The sequence below is a fragment of the Pararge aegeria genome, chromosome 8, assembly GCF_905163445.1.
Source record: "Pararge aegeria chromosome 8, ilParAegt1.1, whole genome shotgun sequence".
Classification (NCBI taxonomy): domain Eukaryota; kingdom Metazoa; phylum Arthropoda; class Insecta; order Lepidoptera; family Nymphalidae; genus Pararge; species Pararge aegeria.
In genome coordinates this window covers 1,189,039-1,213,938 of record NC_053187.1, presented here as the reverse complement: position 1 = coordinate 1,213,938, position 24,900 = coordinate 1,189,039, and the positions used below count along the sequence as shown (strand labels likewise).

The 24,900-nt window shown below is 36.6% G+C and overlaps 1 protein-coding gene across 1 annotated transcript; it reads left to right on the top strand.

Moving 5' to 3' along the window:
- Positions 1-4,192: 4,192 nt before the first annotated feature.
- On the top strand, positions 4,193-14,367 carry LOC120625829 (lebercilin-like protein). Its single transcript, XM_039893065.1, has 7 exons — positions 4,193-4,287; positions 5,211-5,412; positions 6,415-6,479; positions 7,321-7,512; positions 8,761-8,980; positions 11,702-11,839; positions 12,775-14,367. Exons 1-7 carry the CDS (start codon positions 4,241-4,243, stop codon positions 13,726-13,728), a joined length of 1,818 nt encoding a protein of 605 aa, XP_039748999.1. The 5' UTR covers positions 4,193-4,240; the 3' UTR covers positions 13,729-14,367.
- The last annotated feature ends 10,533 nt before the right edge of the window (positions 14,368-24,900 follow it).

The following is a 24,900-nucleotide window of genomic DNA, read 5'->3' as shown; positions in this document are numbered from 1 at the left end:
TACATAATTTCGTACTTTTGATCAAATATTTGACCCAATATATAAATACTTAGAGAAATTAACCATTCATTTCAACAACCAAATTCACAAGTTAATGTGTTTTTTACAAGGATTAGCACAAGCAATTTTGTTTATCGTAAAATATTATTGGATCAAATGTTTTGCCCAGGTAACCAACGCTACGTGTCCAATAGCAGTTATCAAAAGTATTTTTTTTGTAAATAGATAACAGAGTTTTGAAATTGTTTCATAAATTCAGTAATTAAAATACTTCTCTACCTCTCTACCTCGTTAAATACCTACCTTTTGTACAAACATTCTGGCAAATCAACGATTATTTATTTTATTTATTTACGATACTCAACGGAAATCCTAACATTATTACACCTGTATTTTTAAACAGTACTTTGATGTCTCACAGTGGATCCAAAATCAAAAGTATTGACTGTATAAAAGGTTATCCTAGACGCACTGTTAATGAGATATCTACTCTGACTGTACGTCGTTAAGTTGAAATTAGATCGTAGCCTCGCCTTACGTTTGATTCAACTAAACTACGAGCCAAATAATCTTTAACATCATAACGAAACGCTGCCATTCTAAACTAGCCGAATTACAGACACGTCGACAACGTGCGTAGGAGTGGCTCTCGCTTGACGCTCCTGACAACATTTAACGGATGGCGCTGACCTTTGCGAAACTAACTATTTTGTGGTCTTAATTTGGCAACAGAATAAATTGTTTTGTGGCGAAATTAGATACACCACTGAGATGTAAATACGAAAATTAACCATGTAACACGTCGACAACGTGCGAGTGAACGTTTAGGGCTGTCTCACGCTCGACGCTCGTGATACCATTTAACAGATCGCGCTGGTCTTGGCAGAACTAATTATTTTGTGATCTTAGCAAACTACTGAAAAGTATAAAACGCGCACTTCTGTGAGTGATGTAGACCTGAAGATGCACTGTAAGACTTCATTAGCAAATATTGGTGTTAATGTATTTTGTTAGTTATCGCTATTTGTACCTTGATATACGAGTTTGTATAGTTTATGAAAATAAAATTGGATATCTTTTATAATAACGTTTGCGAGATGTACTCGTACTAAAACTAAATTCGATTTAGTATTTCTTCGTTTATAAAATAGAACGGAAAGTTAACCTTTAATTTAAAGTTTAGTATGGAATATACTACTTTAACTTAGGAAAAATAAGGTACATTTTACTCTGATCGTTACTAGAAAAACATCGATACTTGCGAGTTGTTTAATCCCATACCTAACTAAATTCGAACTGTACGAAGTAGCTGGTACTTCGTACAAAGTGTAAAACCAAAAAAAAAATGCCATAAACAACTACAAAGCAAGAATTATTGTGTCCTTTTATGGCCCTGTGGCGTTATATTTTTAATCTATACTTGAAAACAATAGAAATCTTAGTAACAAGACATAAGAAATTCTGTATAGGCTTCACCTTGTTGCCGCAAACGAGACTCAGAGAACTCTAATTTTAACAAAACATGTTAGATAGCGACTAAATAGTAATTTTTAAGATACATGTTCACGAACTCTTTTATTTTTTTATTTCGTGGAAACATACAGTACTATAATTAACATAGGAAATAGGTGATATATATTTATAATACTCAAACCTAACGGTTTTCTCTGTAAACTTGGTACATATAACAATATAAACCCCCAAACATAATAAAGAGTCGTAGATTACTAACTAAATAATATATTATAAAATAAATTACTAGACAAAAACATACAAAAAACCGAACCAGTGGCCGTAACCTTAGCTAGTCGGTTCTCAACAAGATATCCTTTATAGCTAGTTTGAATTTAGGAAGAGAGAGATTTCTTTTCCAGAAAATAATTCATTAAATACAAAGTTTACAAATTCTTCTTATAAAAGTATTAGAAGCATAATTTGTCTTTCTTGGTGAAATTTGAAACAATTTAGGAAGCCAAAATAAGTAAGCATATATTGTGTCCATAACACAAGATATGCTTACTTTGGGGCGTTGACTCGAATTTTGGGGCGTACTAAGATGATATAGAATATTGTTATGAACAATATACATAAATACTTATAATATACAAAAGGATGAAAAACATAAATGTATGACTGCCAGCGCGCTTCTTATTTCCACTGCGAACTTTTAGTACGGCCGCTGGGAGCCGTCGTTCGGCGACAAGTGGTTTTTCCACAATTTAAGTGCTAAACGGAATTTCTATTGTCTTGCTGTTAAGAGTTCTATGTTGAATACCAGTAAAAATTATATGAGTGGTGCAATCTCGTAGGATAGAGGTGACGATTAAGTCTCATGAAAACGCCCCGACCTCGAAAGGTAGCTTTTATCAAACCAAGCAAGGTTTTGGTTGTAAACGTTAAAGGGGAAAAATTGTTAAATTTGGATAAATTTTCTTTATTTAAATGTTGATAGTAAATTTATTGAACTATGTAAATATATATATGGTACTATGTACAGTTACTGTGGAATAAGAATATTATTTTGTTTTAGTTTGTGTTTTATTTCACCCCAGAGCATTACCAAATTCGTTACTTTTTTTGGATTTATAACACATGGATCGTTGTGTATCTCACAACAATGAATGTTTTAATTAGTTAATAAATAAAAAAGTAGAAATTGAATTAAACAATTCACACATATTCATAAGATGACAGTCACAGACGCATAACCCCAGACTGGTAACAACTGACTAGTAGCAAACACACCAGCCTCTGCCTGAAGGTGAAATATTTATAGGTAGGTAACATTGTCCGCGGCTGTTTTGTGAAAAAAAAAATTGAGGGCCATCTACGAGTATAATCGATACTGAAGCCAAAACTATTTTTTTCATTCTTGTCTGTCTGTCTATCTGTATCTTGGCCGCAATACTTTTTAAAGAGAGTTCATACATTTTCTGGAGGAATTTTAGGGGGTCAACTGAACTAATAGGCTTGTTTAGGCTGATACTGGAGCAGTTGAGCAGCAGAGCAGCCATATTGTTAAATAATAAAGTGTATAAATAATTTAGTTAAAGATCTTGTATTAACAATAGAGTATGGAAATAAAGAATTATAGTCCACCTTTTTAATAAGGTTACGGTTATTGCTTTACGCGTCATAAGAGACTGAAAAATAAACTAACATCGAGCTAAGAACAAGCATTGGTCAACGTTTATTATACATTGTTCTTAGGGTCAACCTTCGCTTAGAAGTTTCTTTAGAACTGATGCTCTGTGTTCGTCTTTTCCTACTATTCTTATTCAGTTCCGAGTAATTTAGGTTCGCTAGCTGGGCTTGAAGTTCTCATTACAAACAAATACTGAAAACCTTTCAAATATAAATGTTCAAGAAAAAATAGTCCATATGCTTGTTTTTTCTTGCACAATGCACAATTTCATCAATCATCAACAGCCTGTAAACTGTTACAGGCTGTTGATGATTGATTGGGAGAATGGATGAGAAGATTGAACGGGAGGGTTTGTCCATTATCACCATGCTGGGCAGACATGAGGGCAGTAGGAGCTCGACTTCACTTCCAGGGGCCGACTTCGAATCCCAGCAAGCACCTCAAAGTCATGTGCGTTTTAAGTAATTAAAATAACGCTTTAACGATGAAGAAAACCGTGTGAGGAAACCTGCATGCCTGATAGTCCTACATACTGTTCTCAAAGGCGGGTGGACTCCCCCATTCCGCACTGGGCCAGCCTAGTGGACTACGGCCTTAACCCCTTCTTATTGTAGGAGGAGACACGTGCTCTTTTGTGAGCCGGCAATAGGTTGTATGAAGATGATGACGACGGGCAGACGGGTTGGGGACAACTGTATTTTGATCTGCCGTCACCACATGGCATTTTCACAGTTTACTTAAAAAACAATTTATCCCCCTAAATACGATCATCGGTTAAATTTGGTCCTGTGACACATTATTTATGATTCACGTAGGTAGCTTCCTCGAATACTTAGGTATCACGCAACTCCGAACTTTTCCAAGACCCAACTTTTAAAGAAAATAAAGAAATAAAGTGGCCTGTATTAAATATCAATACACTATTGATTGAAACTGCCTCGAACTGTGTCACCGGGGACAGATGTCAAAAACTTATCGGTTGCCATAGCAACGTCACACACAACGCTAAGTTATCAAAAAGTGTAACAAATTGATTTGATTATTTTTCTGTTTTCGTTTTTAAATGAGATGGAATTTATTTAGTTTAAACCAAGAATGTCAGTTTTGAGTCTTGTGCCGGAAGAAAAACGTAAGGAATTGAGGTAGGTGCACATTTTATCGAAAGTTTGGATAACCTAAGCCTTTGTTGATAACGGAGCTTTCGAGGCAAGTGTACATACAGTAAATGATATTATGTACCTAGTTTATACAACGTGTAACGGAATTAAGAAATACTGTTGAAGGATGTATAAGTACCTATACTTATTTCATAAGGAATCGGAAGGAACCCTGTAAAAATATTAAACCAAAAGAAGCATATTTGTTTTTCTCTACAAACTATACAATCTTAACTAATAAAGTAAATAAAATTTAAAACATTCTAAGTGTTTACTTCAAATGACAACCCTATTGAAGATAAAATACCGACACGTGCATAGTACCTACGCTACACTAGTGACAGGAGTCACTTGATTTTACTTTTGCATGTGATGTTAGGGCTGTATCTGATTTATTTTAGTAAAAACTAAGGCAATGGTTTATTCAAAACTATTAGCATTTCGGCAAGTGTCAGAGCCAGTAAATAATTTACCTCTAAAGCCGTAAATATTAGTTTCTTTGTTTGTTTGAATACCTTCTTTGTTGCACACACAAATTTGATACCGAATTATGAAATATACAGATACACAGAAGACACAGAAGAAACTTAGCCTATACAATCATTTTGACGACCACCCTGGCGGGTTCGATTACCGGCAAGGGCAATTTATAATTTCTGAATTCTGGTATGGTCTGGTGGGAGGCTTCAACCGTGTCTAGTTACCACCCTACCGACCAAGACGTGCCGCTAAGCGATTAAGCGTTCCGGTACGATAAAAAGTAGTTAGGTACTCTCCGTTTTTTTTTATCAAATTCTATACCAAAAATCTAGTTGATTGGTTGCTTAATTAAGGCGGTAAGGAAGTTAGAACAAACAAACGCAATCGCATTTCCAAAAAATAAGTTAGGATTACTTTTAAAATTACAGAAATTCGCTCGAGAGCGTCTACAGCAGCAACTCCCGCCTCACCTTGCTCCAGAAGCGCAAGCGCCTCAACCCCCTCGTGGACATGTCCAACCAGTCCCTCAACAAGGGCGACCGTTACGTCACCCAGCGGGTGCTCTCCGCCAAGACACACCGGGTGAAACAGCTGCAGAATCAGTTGGCTGATGCTCATTATCATTTACAAGTAAGCCAAATACCCCACCTACAAAATAATTAAGAACATAGATAAACCGTGTAGGTGCACGACTAAAATTGAATCGTCAAAAACCACTCCCCTTTAGTGTTGTATCGCAAATAAATGATTAGTCACTTCATACTATTTAGCAGTTAAAAGTAATTATTTTACCTCTAATGTTCTAATCGTTTACCATATAATGGGAAAATGAGAAAAAGTTTCTGAGCTAGCAACATTCCGCGGGTGAAAAGAGAGACGTTTGCGGGGCGTTTTTTATGTTTTTGGACACTGCATACAATAATGGCTGAATGAGGATTCTCTATGTTCTTAATTCTGAGCTACCTACATACATCCAATGAATGCTCTTGAATGTGTCTCTTTAGAAGAACTAGAATAACCGACATAGCTCAACAAGCTGGGCAGGGCACAAAACGTCGACCCCTCACGAGGTGAACAGACGACATCAAGCGATTCGCTGGGAATCACTGGAAACAAGCGGTCCGGGACCGTGGATTTTGAAACTTTCTTCAAAAGATCTTTGTGCATCGTACATCAATCGGTTGAAGTTATTATTTACCTACGTGTTTCTATTGCCTGTACTTAATTTGTTTGGTGAACGTAAAATACAAGTTTATTCTTTAATTCATTCATCTACATCCGTTTCCCTTACAATACACTTGGTAAATGCAAATCATCATCGTCGTAAATAAATCGGTACACAAGTCCATTGCTGGACATACTAGGTACAAAGGAATAAGTAAAAAAATACCCTTCCATCCATAATACCCGTAGTTAGATTTATTAGAATTGGAACCGTACGATTCCACCAATAAAAACATCTCATCAGTCAGGAAGTAGGTTGTAAAACATATTCCAGAACCGAAACAACAAGTCTATCCTTCTGAAGAAGACACAATATTATGCCAACCCCACATAATGTAGGATAAGAGTAAGAAAAATATTTCAATGACAATTTCAAAATTGATAATCTAAACTTATTATTTTGTACAGGAGCTCAGCAACGAAAATCGAGTATTACGTGCTCTCCAAAAGAAACAAGAAATCGCCTTACAAAGGTAACCAATAAATTTCATTAAATGCGGCTTATCCAAAAATATGTCAATGAATTATTATAATTCACACACTCATGACATCAGATTATCAAACCACAAAAATGCCAGCTTCTCACTCTCCCACTCATGAGCTGTCATCTAGAAAACGTTTGAAATGAATAATTATGCCTTGGTTTTATTTTCAGCATACCTTACCATAAAATGCATTGATTTAATTATCAATGTTCTCATAAGGATGATAGTATGGGAAAAGTTCGTAAGTTAAAGATTGAGGAATATCTGAATGGTGTTATTTATAATTTCTTCAATCCTTCTACTCCACACCAAATAGGTCTTCGGCAATTTACCTTCTACGCACGTTTCGCTGCTTTGTTAAGTGACTTAACAATTATTCATTGTTAAGTCAACATCTACTGAGGATGCTCCGGTTTAGGAAGGCAACGTACGTACAGGGATTTTACTGCATTTCGCGGAGTATAGCAAATTAAGCTTAATTTTCATAATATATCATGGAATTCTGCTAAGTAACGCCTTCTTCTATCCAAAAGGACTTCTTCAAAGTGAATTATACTGAAAACTGACTAGAAAGTAGTTAACTTGCTAAACTTCGTGTAACAAGATCCTGAGTTCATTAATAAAATAACCAGTAGGCTGTTAATAGGCTAAGGATGATTATGATGATTATAATATTATTTAGATACGGTCGGACGATTTATCACGCGTATTTATGCAAGAGTAAGGGATTAGTTAGTGCAGTATAATATCTCCCGCGTAGAAAAAATCTATCTGGAGACCACCTTAGACATATTGGTTCGGGAAACTGTATGTCTGTCTGTCTATTTAGATACGAGAATTCAAACGCGGAGCTCCCTCAAGTGCTGAACTCTCACAACGAGGAGATGCGCATCCAGCAGAGCAAGTTTAAGCAGCTCAAACTGCAATACCGGGACGCAGCGCAGAAGCTGAAGGAGCGAGACCTCCAACTGCAGCAGCTGAAGGACGAACACCAGCATTTATTGGATTTGAGCAAGGACAGGTAAAACAGACAATGTAGCCTTTACGAACGTGTCAGTATCTTAATATTTGTCAGAAAGAAAATTGTTTTGTCCATCAGTTCTGTCTTCCAGTCTGATCTGAGGTTTTCCTAACCTTAAGGAATATGGATTTAATATAACTGCTGTACCCCTAACAGGTTAGCACGAAACCGTCATAGACTGCATTTCAGTCAAGGGCTAACTTGTAGTGGAGTAAAGAATAATAATATTTTTTCAATAGTGCATCATTTGAGCCCCTTGGAGGATCTAAGCTCTGTATCCTACACTTCTATAGAAGACACTTGTGTTCAGCGGTGGGCTTAAAGTCAGCTGATTAAGATGACGTTTTAAACTATCTAACCATAGCCTGTAAAAGTCTACTGCTGGAGTAAAAGGCATTCTTAACGGAGGGTTTTGATGGTATTGACATGATCATCACGCTTGGCAGACTGGTTGGTGATCGCAGTGGAGTGCGGTGGTAGCACAGATTACGCTGCCCATTCACCGCTATAAGAAGAACAATTTAATCTGCAGGGTGATAACGTATCTCGGGACAGGCGTGCGATAGGCGTAAATCTTGCAATCACAGCAACGTCACTTTTGTGACTTTTGACCGCAGTGATTGCAAGATTTACGTCTGTCGCAAACCAGTCGTGAGATACGTAATCACCACAATCACGATCTGCCATCACCACACGGCATTAACTAACTCAAATTAGAAGTAGAGAAAAGGATATTTGGTATAAAACTATTGAATGCCAGCCTCCTCGTTTTCCTTGGTTTGCTCATATAAGATTAAGTAGAAAATGTATAGTATTAGCTCATAGGTTGCGTTCTGGACATTATCCATCTAATAAGTTCGCATTTGTAATGAAGAAAGCTAGTTCTGCCAACTGCGATATTTGCGGTACGATGGATGATGTCCAGCATGTACTGGTGGAATGTAGCAGATAGATTTGGAGCGACTAGATGTTATGCGGCGGTACAACATCAACAGACTTGACGTGGGTGCTCTAACGAGCCTTCTCTCTCAACCGACCACAGAAGGTTTCAGGTCTTTTGAGATATTTTTGCGTAGGCAGCAATAACAGATTGTATCTGTTACATTTCCCTTATATTAATATAGTTATTAGGTTTTTTGTTTCCTAGTTACTTAAGGGATGATGGGGCTGGAATATCAGTGTTGGATAAAAGTCCCAAATAAATAAAGAATAATAAAAAAAAAAAACTAACTCAAATGAAATTTCAAGGAACCTTCTCGAACGCGAGAAGCTGCAAGCTCAAGTGGCGGAGCTCACGTCGAAGGTGCAGCAGCAGAATGAGGCTATAAGCATGCTGCAGCGACGCATCGCGCTCGAGGCAAAGAACCACAAGCACCAGTTGCAGGCCGAGATCAACAAACACAAGGACACCAGGCACGACCTGGATCTAGCCATCAACAACGCCGACAAACTGTCCACTATAATTGAGGTAATTACTACCTGTAACTATTTTGACGTCTTCCCTAGCGCAACGGTGAGCGCTGTGAATTAAAACATATCGTCTGCGAAAGGTGCAGAAGTCATTTGTGGGATTGATATGCTTATAGGCTTTTAAAATATGATTCCTTAGGTAATTTTGGACCTACCAATGCATAAGTTTAAAGAATGTGTTAAAACACATTTATTACAGCGAGGTTATTATACAATTGATGAATTCCTTAATGACAAGGTTGCTTGGAAGCATCCGGCTCCGCTTTTATCTCTCACAAGATAGAAAAATGAATTTGAAAATGTAAATTATTGATATTGGAAAAGAGCAACTGCTGAGTTTCTTGCCGGCTTGTTCTCGGTAGAATCTGCCTTTCGAACCGTTGGTAGAGTCACTACACAAAGACAGACTTGACGTTTCAAAAGTGCTTTCATTAGGCCTACTTGAAATAAATGAATTTTGAATTTTTTTAGTGTGTGCGCTTTGGAAAAAACCACAGCTTTTTATCCAAAGCGCCACCAAGCTTACCAAGCCAAATTCACACCCATGCTTTTTAAACGATTAAAAAGCTTGGATGTGAATTGCCATAACTATATAGCTTAATATTAATTTACTGTGAGGCGGTGATAACAAAAAAATAACCAATCTAAGGGTTTTTTGTGGGCTCTCTTCTTAGACCAAGGCGCGTTTGGACCCCTTGTAGCTGTAGGTTTTAGTTGGCGAACGAATTTATCATCATTCCCTTACAATTATGTATCAACGCTTCATAAGTGCCTGTGATAATTTTTGAATTTGAATTTGAAAGCGGCCGCCGACTCATGCTAAAAGGTGGGTGTCACGTCGGCTACTACAAAGACTCAGCACTTAATGTACAGCCGCAATGTACACAACTTATTTATTATTGTGTTGCGATTCGAAAACTACTATTTACTATGTAGACTTTTGGTTTACCGATGTTCCATTATTGTTATTTATATAAAAAAAATAAAGCGTGTAATTAAATAAATGAGGTAGGTACTAATTATTTATGTCTCTCAGTTACCAAAGAAGCTGTGTACTGCAAAATAAAAAAATAAATATACTACGACAATACACACATCGCCGTTTAGCCCCAAAGTAAGCGTAGCTTGTTTTATGGGTGCTAAGATGACCGATGAATATTTTTTTTATGAATAATATACATAAATTACATATAAACACCCAGACATTGAAAACAATCCTGTTCATCACACAAGCATTTTCCAGCTGTGGGAATCGAACCCAGGGCCTTGGACTCGGAAAGTAGGGTCGCTGCCCACTGCGCCAATCGGCAGTCAAAATACGAGTATATGAAGGATGGACTACCGTAGCTACTAAACTGCTAACTACTATCTACTAGCGGGGCGACTTGTTCAAAGATTAGCGCGTTCAAACAACAATACAGACTCTTCAGCTTTTTGATTAGCATAGATATGGAAGACAGCATTCATTAATTATGTTTCATAACGCGGTTTTGATAAGTTTACTTGTGAATATTTCTTGCGCATTCAATTTTCATAAACAAAAGGTCTATAACATTATATTGTTTTAAGAGTTTCTTGTTATGATATAAGAAAGTGATTTGTGACAAATTAATATGATTAATGAGAGTTTTAGTCAAACAAATAACTTTGGAGCCAAGAATAATTATAGTTTTAGGTACATAAGTAAAATTATATTAAAATTTAAATTTAACACAGGCTTTCAAACAGATTTTGAATGACCTAGTATCAAAAATATTTTTGACAATCTAATTCCTAACCACCATTCCACGCCATTTAGGGTAATATAGATTATATATATTAATATATAAATTATATATAGATTATATATATTTTTTTAATAGTTTTTTTAGTTTTTAATAGTTTTACTTCTTCATTGCACCGGAACACTAAATCGCTTAGCGGCACGTCTTTGTTGGTAGGGTAACTAGCCATGGCCGAAGCCTCCCACCAAACCAGACCAGAGAAAATTTAGAAATTATAAATTCCCATATTGCCTCTGCCGAGAATCGAACACGGGAGTCGCCACGGAGGCCGTGCTTAATGTAATACTAATAATATAACACCAACTATAATATAATACCGATAATAATAATAACTATAATATAATACCAAGTTGTGTACACACACTCTGGGTTTTAGCTTAGAACAAAAATTGCTATTATTTATATTTAGTCAACAAATCCCAACACATCACCTTAGCATTAAAGAAAGGTGATTGTCCACCTGTTAAGCTAGGAAACGAAGACCTACCTCCAACTACTTGTGTCAAGTACCTGGGCTTCCGTCTGGACCGGCGCTTGACCTGGAAATACCACATCGATCACAAAAGAGATGAACTCAATGCCAGATTCCGAAATTTGTTCTGGCTGCTTGGCCGGCAGTCTGCGCTGAGGCTCAATAACAAATTGCTCGTATATTGCGCAATGCTTAAACCCATCTGGCTTTACGGCATACAATTGTGGGGTATCTGCAGTAAGTCTAACATGATGCGCATCCAAAGGGTCCAAAACAAAAAACTTATATTCAGATCTAACTATAGTTAATACCTGTTTTGTGTATCTAATAACAATAAATAAAAAAATAAAAGATTTGTTTTTGATAATGTTATCAATTAAAGTCCCAAGTCTTTGGACTATAGAAGCTATATTCTATATTATTTTGATGCGTTCAAACGTCATATATTTTTTTTATATTGCAGATGAAAGAAAAGATGCTGACCACTGCAGCGTGCAGAAGTGTCAAGTCTCCCACCAAGGTCGCTTCGACCACTAACATTACACGCGCGATCAGCAAGAGTGGAAGGGAGACCACTAGGGGAAACGACGAGAGAGCTAATGTGTGATGTATTTTGTACTTTATTTTTAAATTTTGAACTTTACTTTGACTGCCGATTTGTGCAGTGGGCAGCGACCCTGCTTTTTAGATCTAAAGCTGTGGGTACGATTCCCACAACTGGAAAATGTTTGTGTGATGAACATGAATGTTTTTCGGTGTCTGGTTGTTTATATCTATATTAAAAGTATTTATGAATGTTACTCATAAAATATTCATCAGTCATCTTAGTACCCATAACACAAGCTACGCTTACTTTGCGGCTAGATGGCGATATGTGTATTGTCGTAGTATATTTATTTATTTCATTGACTACGTTGACAGGGACGGAGAATTACTTAGATGGAATTCGTATCAGTCGGGTTATTCTGTATCTTAATTCTTAGTTGACTTCAAATTTAGCTAGCCACTGTGGAAAGCTGCCATCACTACACATTATGTAATTGTATCTAACCATGTTGAAATGAACGCAGTTGGGACATTAGGGTCCAGAATCCAAAATATGGATTTAACAGGATATTTGGAAGCCACTTGCACACAGTGGCTAGCTAAATTTGGAGTCACCTGAGATACAGAATCGGCCTGCAGCTCGTTTAAGTACACGGATGTATTTCAGTGTTTCGGAGCATGCTTCGTCAATGCTTTCTGATTTCTTAACGCTATCTTGAGCTCTGTCAAACTATTAGGGTATATGTATTGATTCCGATTCTGTAATCAAAATATCTTTTCGTCTACTAGAGTAGACGCTCGTATCACTATGACATAACACAGCATAAGTTAAATAAATATATTTAAAAAAAAATCAGCAAATTCAGACAATAAAACCAATTGTGACCAGCGATAAACTTAATAACATATTTACAGGGATATAAGAAACATATCGAAATTCAAATTGATTTGATTTGTTGATTGAACCATGAAAAATTATATGTTTTTCAGATAATGCACTTGGAACAAAGCCTACTCACAAAACTGTGTGAGAACTCGCGTAATGTGAGCAGTTCACTATCGCACGAGGAAGATACGAGTTCATCCACTGAACCACGCTCCCGATATGTTTCATCCCGTAGTTCCACCAGTAACCGGACCACCCCAAGCCAAAGCCAGAATCGAAAAGGATCGAAAAGCTCAGACGATATGATAGAACTTGCGAAAACCGTTCAAGATGGTATGGCTGACCTTGCAATCATTGACGATGACTTAAAACACGCCACTCCTGAAGAAATGCAGAAAAAAATGGAAGCAATGAAGGCTGATCTGATGAAGAGAATAAAAAATAATGAGGAACCCGGTTCAAGAAAGACAAGTGCGTTGAGAAGAAAATCTACAGAAGATTCCATTGAAGAACAGATTGAGGAAGTGGTTATAGAACGCCCCAAATCGAGAGGAAGGAGAGGCTCTACAGTTTCGTTCTACGACAGTTCAAGTTCTGAAATGAATGCTGCAAGTAGCAGTACTGGCGACGAAGCGAAATCAATGATAAGACGTGAACTCAGCATCACCGAAAAGAAAGTTATGGGAAAACCAATAGAAAAATACTGCAAAGACATTATCCAAGATATAGAGAAAAGCAGCAAAGTAATCGATAATCATATGAAACAGTTCACACAAACTAAGTTCGCTAGTGACAAATTAGTAGAACAATTGCAAGCGGTTGATTCATTGAACGAATTTGTCAACGGTGGAGGCGATATACCATCAGAGGCCTTGAGTGAACTGAATGATAACTTCAAAATGATTACTGAGCAAGTATTTTCTGATAATGTTCCAATACCCCGTAAACGTTCGGTTTCCGGAAGAAGAAATTCCCGTATTGAATCCAGAACTAGCTTGCTAGGTGATTCTAATATGAGTAACCAGGATTTGCTGGAAGATTTGTTGGGGAAGAAATGATATACGGCACTTTTTAATACGTAGCCGTAGTGCGACATTCAAATGGACTGGATGTGAATTGTAGTTAGAACAATGTATTTGAAATGAATTTAAACTCGTTCATAATGTTCTGTTAATATCGAATTACCTTGCAATTTAATTATTCAAAACTGATGCAATAACTAGCATTTTCCCCGCGAACCGACGCTCCTTAATTGCGTGAAAGAAAGATAAACCTATAAAATATATTTTTGAACTAGTTGCGTGGTTTGACCCATGTTTATTATGGGTAGTAAATTAATATCTTACGTTAAATTAACTTTTCCAATTGGACTGTTACTCGTTGTGATCGATTCAAACATAGATACACGAAAACAAATTCTTCATCTTTGTAATACTACAGCAGATAAATATGTTTATCATCATCACCATCAATATCAACCCCTTATCGGGCCTGGGTCACCTGGGTAAGGTTGAGAAAGATTTCGGTAGCAGCTGACCACGCTGGCTAAATATGGATTGGTAGACTCCGCACGCCTCAGAGAACATTATTAGAACTCTCATGCATGTCCCCGAGAGGGAAACCTCAGGGAAAACTCTAAGCTATCCCCGCTTCGAATACGTTTATCAGTTCAACCCATTACCGGCCCACTACAGCGCACGGGTCTCCGTCACGAGTGAGAAGGGTTTAGGCCATTGTCCACCACGCTGGCCAAGTGCAGAGTTCACACGCCTTTGAGTACATAATAAACGACTCTCAGGCATGCAGGTTTCCTCACAATGTTTCCCTATACCGTTCAAGAAAGTCATATTTAATTGTACAAATTAAAATACGTTTTGATTCTAATAGGTACTAAAAGTTCCTGAAGGCTCAATTGGTGCAAAACGCCAAGTCAGAATGCACATGGCTTGCTATTCAATTCTTATATTTTTAGCAATCAGGAGGAAGAATGATTTTACTCGAGAAATAAAGAGATAACAACAAAACAAATAACTTACGAAGGTTTGTGCGATTTTGTGATTAGTCACAAGATGGCGGCGCAACGCCACTATTCCACGCAACTATTAACGCCACTATATTAGACGATAAAATGACTCCAATATGACAATTGCCTTTTATAGGAAAATTGCACCCCCTTTGTTGCTAAGTTATAATTGATTCCTAACAATATTGATACCTTGGGAAGGTTTATAGTTTAACGGGCAAACTTGGTAAATTGTTGTTATTCTCAACTTGAAACCAACTTCATGCTAAGCTGTTCTCGATATTACCAGAACATTGTGAAGGAGTATGTAGTTGGCTCTTACAATCTCAAAGATATTGCAACTGTAGCCATACTGAGTCCTTTACACTTTGTAACTAAAAAATTTAACTCGTTTAACACCCGAAATTAATTATCAATATAATCCATAATCTTCAGATTGAAGTTTTAATATAGAAGTGCTATCCTTTTTAGGCTTTGAAGGTTACTGAATTATTTCAAAGGCGTTTTGCACTGTATACAATAATGGCTAAATGAGGGTTCTGTATGTTCTTAATTCTATGCATGTACACTTAACAATCTGGCAATAAAGATATATTATTGTTATTAATGACAAGAGCCACAGAGAAACATAATGGTCGTAGTAGTTATAACAATATGTATAGATATTTTTGTACACGAATAAAGTCGTAGTCATAGAATACACACATTAAATCTAACGAAGGAATCGCGCTCGTAAATTATGTTAAACAAATATCTTGTTTAGTATCAACAAACGTTTCCTTTGGAATGTTTTACGAGATTTAAATGAACGTGTTATGTGCATGTCGGAATAATAATTTATGTTTGAATAGGTAGGTATTTCGCGGTAATTTGTGCCCGACCGGTGCAATTTGCATGTAAACACCTACTTAAGGACTCTTAATCTAAATATTTTTGTATTTCCATTCCATCATCATCATCATTCGTAGGTTTTTATCGTCTCACTGCTTTGCACAGACCTCCTCTCATAGGAGAGGCGGTTTTAAAGCATAGACCCACCACATGATGAGGAAAATAAAGTAGAAGGAGAATGACGCGTTGGTTAGTGGAAGAAATCCCGGTTGCGCAACATCCGTGGATGGATCAATATATCTAGCGCCAAAAAAACGGTGTTTTGCTTGGCGCAAGACCTGAAAGATGAAATATATGTAATACATATTAGTGTACATTATATATATTTCATATATTATTCGATTCCATAACTAATTCTGGCATAAGATTTATGCTGCAGCTTTTACACTCACGTTCATCAGATCTACACGAAATTTAGGCAAAATTAAACAAATATTATAACCTCTATAGTACTAAAATAGTTATTTAAATCGGTTATCGTTTGACGGAGTTATCGTCAAACACTCCCAAAGGAACTGAGCTTAATGTTCCCTACATTAAGCTCAGTTCCTTAAGAAGTATCCTATGTTACTTCTAATACTTCCAAAAATATGTGTACAAAGTTTCATAACGATCGGTTAAGTAGTTTTTGCGTGAAAGCGTAACAAACAAACTTACATTGAAATTTATAATATTAGCAGGGATAAAAGGGATTAGTAGGGATTTTGCATTACAATATGTATATTTTGCATAACTTCAATCATCATCATCATCATCATCATATCAACCCATTATAGTCCACCACGCTGGCCCAGCGCGGACTGGCGGACTCCACACGCTTTTGAGAACATTATAGGTAACTCTTAGGCATGCCTATTCCTCACGATGTTTTCCCTCACGGCTGAAGCAAGTGATATTTTAATTGCTTGAAACACACATAACTTAGAAAAGTACGTGGTGCGTGCTGAGATTCGAACTCGGCCCCTGAAAGTGTAGTCGAAGTCCTAACCTAACCTAACCTTAGTTTTGCTTTATTCTTTACGTTTTATTTATTAACTGTATACGGGTGGTAAACTCGTTGGAGATTTAATGTATTTGTAAGTATTGATCTAAAGAAGATTACGCATTATTAATTCAACGGCTGAGTTCCCGAAGCATTGGCTATTTCCGTTAACTGTTATTGCCCCGCGCGCGCCGGCCGGCTACAAGACTTTTCACCTGCGATATTTATTTTAGACGGCCGATTGAATTTATATTTATCTGTGTGATTGTGGATTTGTAGCGTCGAGTTCTTTATATTTATTGTTATTAAATGTTTTACCAATCTGAATGAGATTAAACTCTATTTTTGTGGATTTCTTGTTTTATTTTTGAAGTAGCTGTAGGCCACGTACTTTTTTTATTATTTCTCTACAAATTAGCCCATGACTGCAATCTTACGTAGTAAGTGATGATACAGGTCAGTCTGTTAGGGAGTATGGTAGTCATACCCCTAACCGGTTTCTACGCGACATCGCACCGGAACATTTAATCGCTTAGCGGCACGTCTTTGTCGGTAGGGTGGTAACTAGCCACGACCAAAGCCTCCCGCCACACCAGACCAGAGAAAATTCAGAAATTATAAATTTCCAAATTGCCCGTGCCAGGAATCGAATCCGGGACCTTCTACTTAAATTCAGAGCGCATACCGTTGCGCCAGGGAGGTCTTCAACAAACAAACTCTCGTATGGAAGTATGGACTAGTACTAAGTAGCTAACTACTGGCTACTCATACCGAAACAAACCCGCTACTTGACCCGCGTTCTGTTCGCGTTCTCATCCAGGAGCCAAGATGTCACTATGCAAAATAACGCTAGGATTGGCTTAGTCACTAAGCCTTAGGTTATAAGGCATAGTTTTTTAAAATTCAAAATTCAATTATTTCAAGTAGGCCTAATATAAGCACTTTTGAAACGTCAAGTCTGTCTGTTTGTAGTGACTCTACCACCGGTTTCGAGAAGAAGCCGGCAAGAAACTCAGCAGTTGCCCTTTTCCAAAATAAACAATTTACATTTTAACATTCATTTTTCTATCTCGTGAGAGATGAAAGCGGTTGTCATTAAGAAATACATCAATTGTATAGTAACCTCGCTGTAATACATGTGTTTTAACATATTCTTTAAATTTATGCATTGGTAGGTCCAAAATTACCTTAGGAATCATATTATAAAAGCGTATACACAATCCCACAAATGATCTCTGTACCTTCCACAGACGAAATCCAGTGTCACTAATTTATGACCCTTTCTTATAAGCCGACTGTTTATATCCACTTTTTTTTTATAAAGACTAAAATGTTGTCTTAAAAATACGATATTATTATAAATATATTGTGAAGCTACAGTAAGTATACCTATTTCTTGAAACTTCTCACGGTAGTGATTTAAGTTTATATATTGTTCGTACAGCTCTTTTCTGCAATATTATATATAGTAAATCCGCAGAAACGTTATCAGAATGCTTTCCAGGGATAATAATGATAAAGTCTACGGTCTTTAATTATTTGGTTAGTAACAATTTACTTATTAAACTAGGTATGTTAAAAAAACTTTGGTTTTTGAGCAATTACTTATTCTATGTTAGTCGTTATTATCTACTTCATAGCCTGGACTTTCGGCCAAAGCGATGTGCCCTGGTACACAATTCCAGCTACTCCATAGGCTGCCCAACTTAACAGACAATGTCCTGAGAAGGGTGTTGGAACTTCTCAATCCTGCTCATCATTGACACTGCAAGCTTGGGTTGAAGTCATCCGCAAACATTGCCAAATTACTGACTCGCTGGAATTTCCATCTCGGGATCTTTAAACGTCGAATTGCAAACAATTTTTATAAAAATTCACGTACTCTATTGAGACGTCAAGAAGCTTTATTTCAAAAGTAATGTTTGATACTTGCGTTATTTTTAATCAACGTCTGCAGAAGTCTAGTCTTTGATGAAAGAGTAATCAGCACAATCTATAGTAGTTGAATCTCAACCCAGTTTACACCTTTTTTTATTTGGTGGAAACATACATAAATAATAGATCTAGTTCTGATGTTGGAAAAGAGCAAATAATGAGTTTCTCGCCGGCTCTTCTCGGTAGAATCTGCTTTCCGAACCGGTGGTAGTACAAACATACACACTGCTGCTGCACACACATGCTTATAAGGTCTACTTGAAATAAATGAATTTTGAATTTGAATTTTTGAATTAAGTAATAAAGAAACACTGTGTGAAAGGTAGATTAACATAATTTAAACGAACTACAGCTATATATAGTATTAAAATTAAATGTATAGTTTAGGATATCCAAAGGCCTCTCCCAACGGGAGGGTATGCCCATAACTACCACGCTAGGCAGACGCGATTGTGAACGCAGAATATGGTAGTAGTAGCACAAAGGATGCTGCTGCCAGTTATTGATTAATCTACCGCACACAAAACAATAACAAAGAAACAATAAACTGTATTTTGATTTTTTGATTTATTTGATTGGAGCGATCGTCGTGCGACGCTCACAGCTGATACGTCAAGGCACTTATGAAGCGTTCATACATATATGCTTACATTATTGTAAGGGGCTGGTGATAGCTTCGTTCGCCAACTTAAACCTAAAGCTACGAGGGTTCCAAACGCGCCTGGTCTAAGAACAGCCAAAATAAACTTTGCGGGGAATTTTTTTGTTGTCACCATCTCACAGCAAATTAATCTTAAGCTATGAAGTTAGAGCAACTTACACCCAAGCATTTCGTATCGTTTAATCCTTAACATTACGATAGGAATTTTCTGTAAGCTTATGTTTTATGTAAATTTTGAACTTATTGAGCGACATCTCAAAGATTTCATTTGGTAATTTGTTATATAGTAATACAATTGCCCTTGAATGAATAAGCAATTTTATGTTTATTATACGAGTTTATTTTTGCTTCTAATATTCATAAAATTAAGTCGATAATGCATTGACTCGTTAAGGGTTTTACTTTAGCTAGAAAGTTCGCCAAAATATCTAATGAACGTATCCCGTTAAATAGCTCTGCTGATGTTTGATATATTCGAATTTTAAGCTAGAGGTAAAAATACTGCACAAGTGATAAAAATACAAATTGCCAGCGCTCGATTCACGTAACGTTATAATTTACGATTATACCTATTGCTCTGCATCACTAAACTGATAGATAAGTCCTTGTCCAGAAAGAGCGTATTTGCGACTACTCTTAAGGCGAGAACTTTAGATTCGCATTTACGACGTTTTTAAGGTTTAGAAATAATATGTTCAAAGTTAGCGGTTGCCTACTTTCTTCGTCCGCCATTGTTAAAGTTTTTTACAAATCCCGTGGGAACCGTATGTTTCATCATCATATACACCGATATGATAATAGTGGTAGCACAGAGTATGCGGGTCCACTGTTATATTCGCTCAGTCGCCTCGTACGACACCAGAGGAAAGAGGAGGAGTTGTGAAAACTGTATTCTGATCGGATACGCCACATGTCATTTACTATGTATTAACTTTGAAGGAATTTTAGTACAAACCCGGAGTTAGAAAAATGTTTGTGTCAGCCCCAGTACCTCAGAGAGCACGTTAAGCTGTCAGTCCCGGTTATTATAACTTACTCGTGTAATAATCGTTAAAGCCTACCCAGCCCATAGGAGCAGCTTGGTAAGTCTAAGCTTTAAAACCGCCTCTCCTTAAAGACACTCCGAAACCAGGACCGTAAGGTGATCCGTAGAACATGCAAACCACAAACCAACGAGGCAGTTCTAAATTTAAATTACCGTAACAGGTTGTAACGTCGCAAACCGAATTCTGATCCACTCATATCACATGCTTACCCTAAAATTCATAGACGAGAGTTAAAAAGTCCTCCAAAATCTAACACTCAACTTTTTATGCAGGGTCAGAACGTAGATGAGACTATTCTCTTTTTTACAATCACTGAAAAGTTCCATACACACAGAAAATTCTCTTTTTCTATAAACGTGTCTGTTTAAAAAAATCATTTAAATGCAACTGGCAATCATTTAAAGGAATGGTTCGCCTGGGTCTAGGGGATTGTTTGGTAAATTGGTAGTCAAATTTTTGACAGCCAGTCTCTTTTGTCTATGTAATAAATAATGGTTGCCTTATCACCTGCATCGTCCCCTAGACGATCGACTAGAGCTTCTTTCTTCACTGTGAATTCTAGTGTCACGGTGTCAAAATTACACACCCAACAGAGTGTGAGATTTTCTACATACGTTAACTTACTCGATCACGTGAAAGTAACTACGATTTATATGATATCGAAGTAGCGCCATCTAGTGACATTACTGGGAAACCGTACTGCCACTAGATGACGCTTTTTCGATACCATACAAATCGTAGTTAACTTTCACGCGTTCGAATAACACTTGGCACTCAGCCCGCTGAACGTATCCTCAAACTTTCCGGTCTGCGAACCGTGCGCTATTCTGGACGACGCCTTAGGGTGTATTATCGAAATAAAAACAGTTTCCGCGTTGTTTATGGTTATGAGACTCCAAATGGATCATGTATTAGAGATAAGTGTATATAAAAATGTAGTAAGTGCCTGTTAATACTGGTATTTCTGCACCCAACAGACGATGATATTACGTAAAATAGTTGCGTGAGACGAAAGCGTGTAATTTTAATAGGAAAATGTTTAAAAACAAACGTCATTAATTTACAAAAATAAATTGTTTGGAAAATAAATACATATATTGAAATTCAAAAATTCAAAATTCAAAATTCATTTATTTCAAGTAGGCCTAATATAAGCACTTTTGAAACGTCAAGTCTGTCTGTTTGTAGTGATTCTACCACCGGTTCGGAAGGCAGATTCTACCGAGAAGAAGCCGGCAAGAAACTCAGCAGTTGCTCTTTTCCAACATCAACAATTTACATTTTGCATTTTAACATTCATTTTTCTATCTTGTGAGAGCTGAAAGCGGAGCCGGATGCTTCCAAGCAACCTTGTCATTAAAAAAATCATCAATTGTATAGTAACCTCGCTGTAATAAATGTGTTTTAACAAATTCTTTAAACTTGTGCATTGGCAGGTCCAAAATCACCTTAGGAATCATATTATAAAAGCGTATACTCAATCCCACAAATGATCCCTGTACCTTACGCAGACGATATGCAGATGACACTAATTTATGACCATTTCTTGTAAGTCGACTGTTTATGTCCACTTTTTGTTTATAAAGATTGAAAGAATACTTTACACTCATGCATGTCTTCAGAAAGTAAGCGAGGCCATAGGTATGAAACAAAGTGAAAGTCAAATGACCAAATATAGATATTGAAAAGTAATAATAAAAATTGATATCTAAAAATTTTATTGCTCTTTTTGGCTTTCGGTTAGAATAAAAATTTATGTGTATGTAACAAATCTTCAAATCCAAACGTGACATAATTCATTTGAGTTCACATTTGCAAGCTCTGAGAAACAAAGATAAACTTGTTTTTACGAGACTGCATCAAACCGCACCATTTAGCAAAAATTGTTACGCTATGGCAATAAAAATCTACAATAAACTTCCATCCAATCTCAAAACACTTTCAATAAAACATTTTACGCAAATGTTGAAGAAATGGTTGCAAGGTTAGAATTTCTACTCCGTAGATGATTTTTTTCAATATGACAAAAAACAACTTTGACATTTGTATTTAATTTTGCCATTGAACACGTGTTTCTGATTTTTTATAAATATATATAAATATATATATATATATTTTTCTACTCTAATTATTATTACCGCAATTGTATTATTGTATTGTATTAAAATTGCATGTTTTTAAATTGATTCTTTGTTAATCGCAACCAATGGCTTGTAATATTTGCACGCCAGATAATGGCAATACACTTCGCAATTGATATTGAAATTATATCTATGTCAACGTGTGTATTATACAAATAAAGATCTATCTATCTATCTAAATAAATCTTTATTTTAACCAAAACCAAAAATATAAATTTTCACGGATAAAACTTTTGAATACTTAAGTAGGTAAAAAATCACAAACTTGTTAATTTTCGATCAAGCTCCTAAAATTAATGGCTTATTCAATTCGAAATGCCGTCTAGAAAAATGTATCGAAAGTACAAATTAGCTCATAAAAATTGCATTTGTTATAAACAAATTATGAAAAAACAAATTAAGTAATTTTGAAAAAAGATCCTTATAGATGAGGAAATTTCCAGTAAAAAAGTCCCGCCTTTCGGCATTCAATCTTCATTATTTTTATTTTTATTTAACGCCGAAAATAGGTCTACGCGCGGCCATTATGGTATGGTTGGACATTATTGTTTAATTTCAGAGTTTTGATACCTTATTTTTTGAATATACCTAGCTGATTATGAATATAAAATGGAAAAGTAATTTTATTTAGTAATTTCACCAATCCGCACTGGGCCAGTGGTGGACTACGGCCTTAACCCCTTCTCATTGTGAAAGGATACCCGTGTTCTGTAGTGGGCCGGGAATCGGTTGATATGATGATGATGAAACCAACGGTTCCCACGGGACTTGTACACCGTAATAAACGAATAACGCCTAGTGTCCCGTTAAGTTATTGGTAGCCCCCTTATTTTTACTATTAGGTGAGTTAACAAGTCAAAATTGGATTACACTATGAATTCCCATCAACTAATAGGGCCACGGCAAGTGCGGATGTGCGCAGTCAAACCCTACACGGTCCAGTGAGCGGAAATCCAGACCAGCCCACCGAGTCACAGTGTAGACTCTTACCCTTTGTTTCAACAAGCGCCATATTGTAAGCTTTGTTCGCGAACTCTTTTTGCTAATTGAAACTGAAAACTAAAGTTCAAGATTTACATTTAACTACCATTGCAAAACTACGCTATAATATGTTTAAACGTTTTGTAAACTTCTCTGTTATTTATGACGTTTATAATATCGTGTGGGGGCAGCACATGAGAATACAGTTGTCACCATCTCTCTTGTTGGTTATTTGATCCAAGACACGAGTTCTGACGTCATCCAGACGTGGATCCTTACCACGGTCACGGGGGCGTTTGGACTAAACAATGGTTAGTCCAAAAATCCACCAACACTCAAATTAACGTCGAACCGAGCCGAGTTTTGAGCCCTCGATTACATTCGTTAACAACTTAAAGCTAAAGCTAGGAGGGTTCCAACGCGCCCCGGTCTAAAAAAAACCACACCAAGCATAGCGGGTTGTTCTTTTTGTTATAACCATCTCACAGTCAAATTAATATTTAGCAATGAAGTTATAACACTTCAAACCCAAGCTTTTTTATCATTCATGTAATGCTTAATATTATAATAGGATTTTCTATAAGCTTAGCTTTTATGTAAACTTTAGACTTATTGAGAGGTATCTCAAAGATTTCACCTGCAAATTTTTTATAAAATTATATACAATTACCCCGAAATGTCGAAATGAGAAGAGTTTAGGCCGTAGGCCACACTGGCCCAGTGCGGACTGGTGGACTTTACATTACTAGTCTATAACAGTCCACTGCTGGACTAAAGGCCTCAAGCATCGCAGGGAATGGCAGTAGTAGCACAGAGAACGCTACCCGTTCTCCGTCATATATAAGCTCATCCGCCTCTTACGTTAGAAAGAACTCTCAGATGTGCAGGTTTCTTCACGATGTTTTGCTTGAGCGCTAAAGAAAGCAATTACATTGCATAAATTAACAACGCATATTATAACTTTGAAATTGTATCCCCCCTCCCAGAAAAAGGGAGAGGGGGGAGGCAAGCCCAAATCGGTTCTTAGTTTAGTTTTACATCAGAAAACTTAAGTTACTAGACTAACGCACAAAGCGTCATTGTTCTGAAGCCTCTCTTAATCTTAAAAAAGAGCCCGGAAAAGATGCGTACTTTATTTTAAACTAGCAGTTGCCCGCATTCTTTGTCCGTTTTAATTACGGTTTTTAAAAATCCCTTAGGAACCGTTGGTTTTCCTAAAACAGCTTGTTTAGTTAGGGCGTAAAGGTAATACAAACGAAACTTTCACATTTATAATATTAGTTACTATTAACAATTGATGGTTATCATAGGCATAGACTACCCGTCGATAGTGTCTGGTTGGTTACTCGTTAGAAAAAATCCTTATTCACGGTCTTAGAAGAGGACCACAACAAACTCGGCCGGTAAGCACCATTTCACAACGTCTTTAAACTACTAAGAGAAATTCATTCCCAACATTTCAGCGATTAAAGAAGTACTTAAAGCGTAAATGCTTTTCTTGCTTTGTTCTAATGTTTGTTGTTGTATAATGTAATAACTTGTGTGTTGCGGTTTTCATATTGTCGTTTTC

Coding starts and splice junctions, on each gene's coding strand:
- LOC120625829 (XM_039893065.1), top strand. CDS start 4,241: ATGTCAGTTTTGAGTCTTGTGCCGGAAGAAAAACGTAAGGAATTGAG. Junction 6,480..7,320: donor CAAGAAATCGCCTTACAAAG/GTAACCAATAAA, acceptor CTGTCTATTTAG/ATACGAGAATTCAAACGCGG. Junction 8,981..11,701: donor AACTGTCCACTATAATTGAG/GTAATTACTACC, acceptor TTTATATTGCAG/ATGAAAGAAAAGATGCTGAC.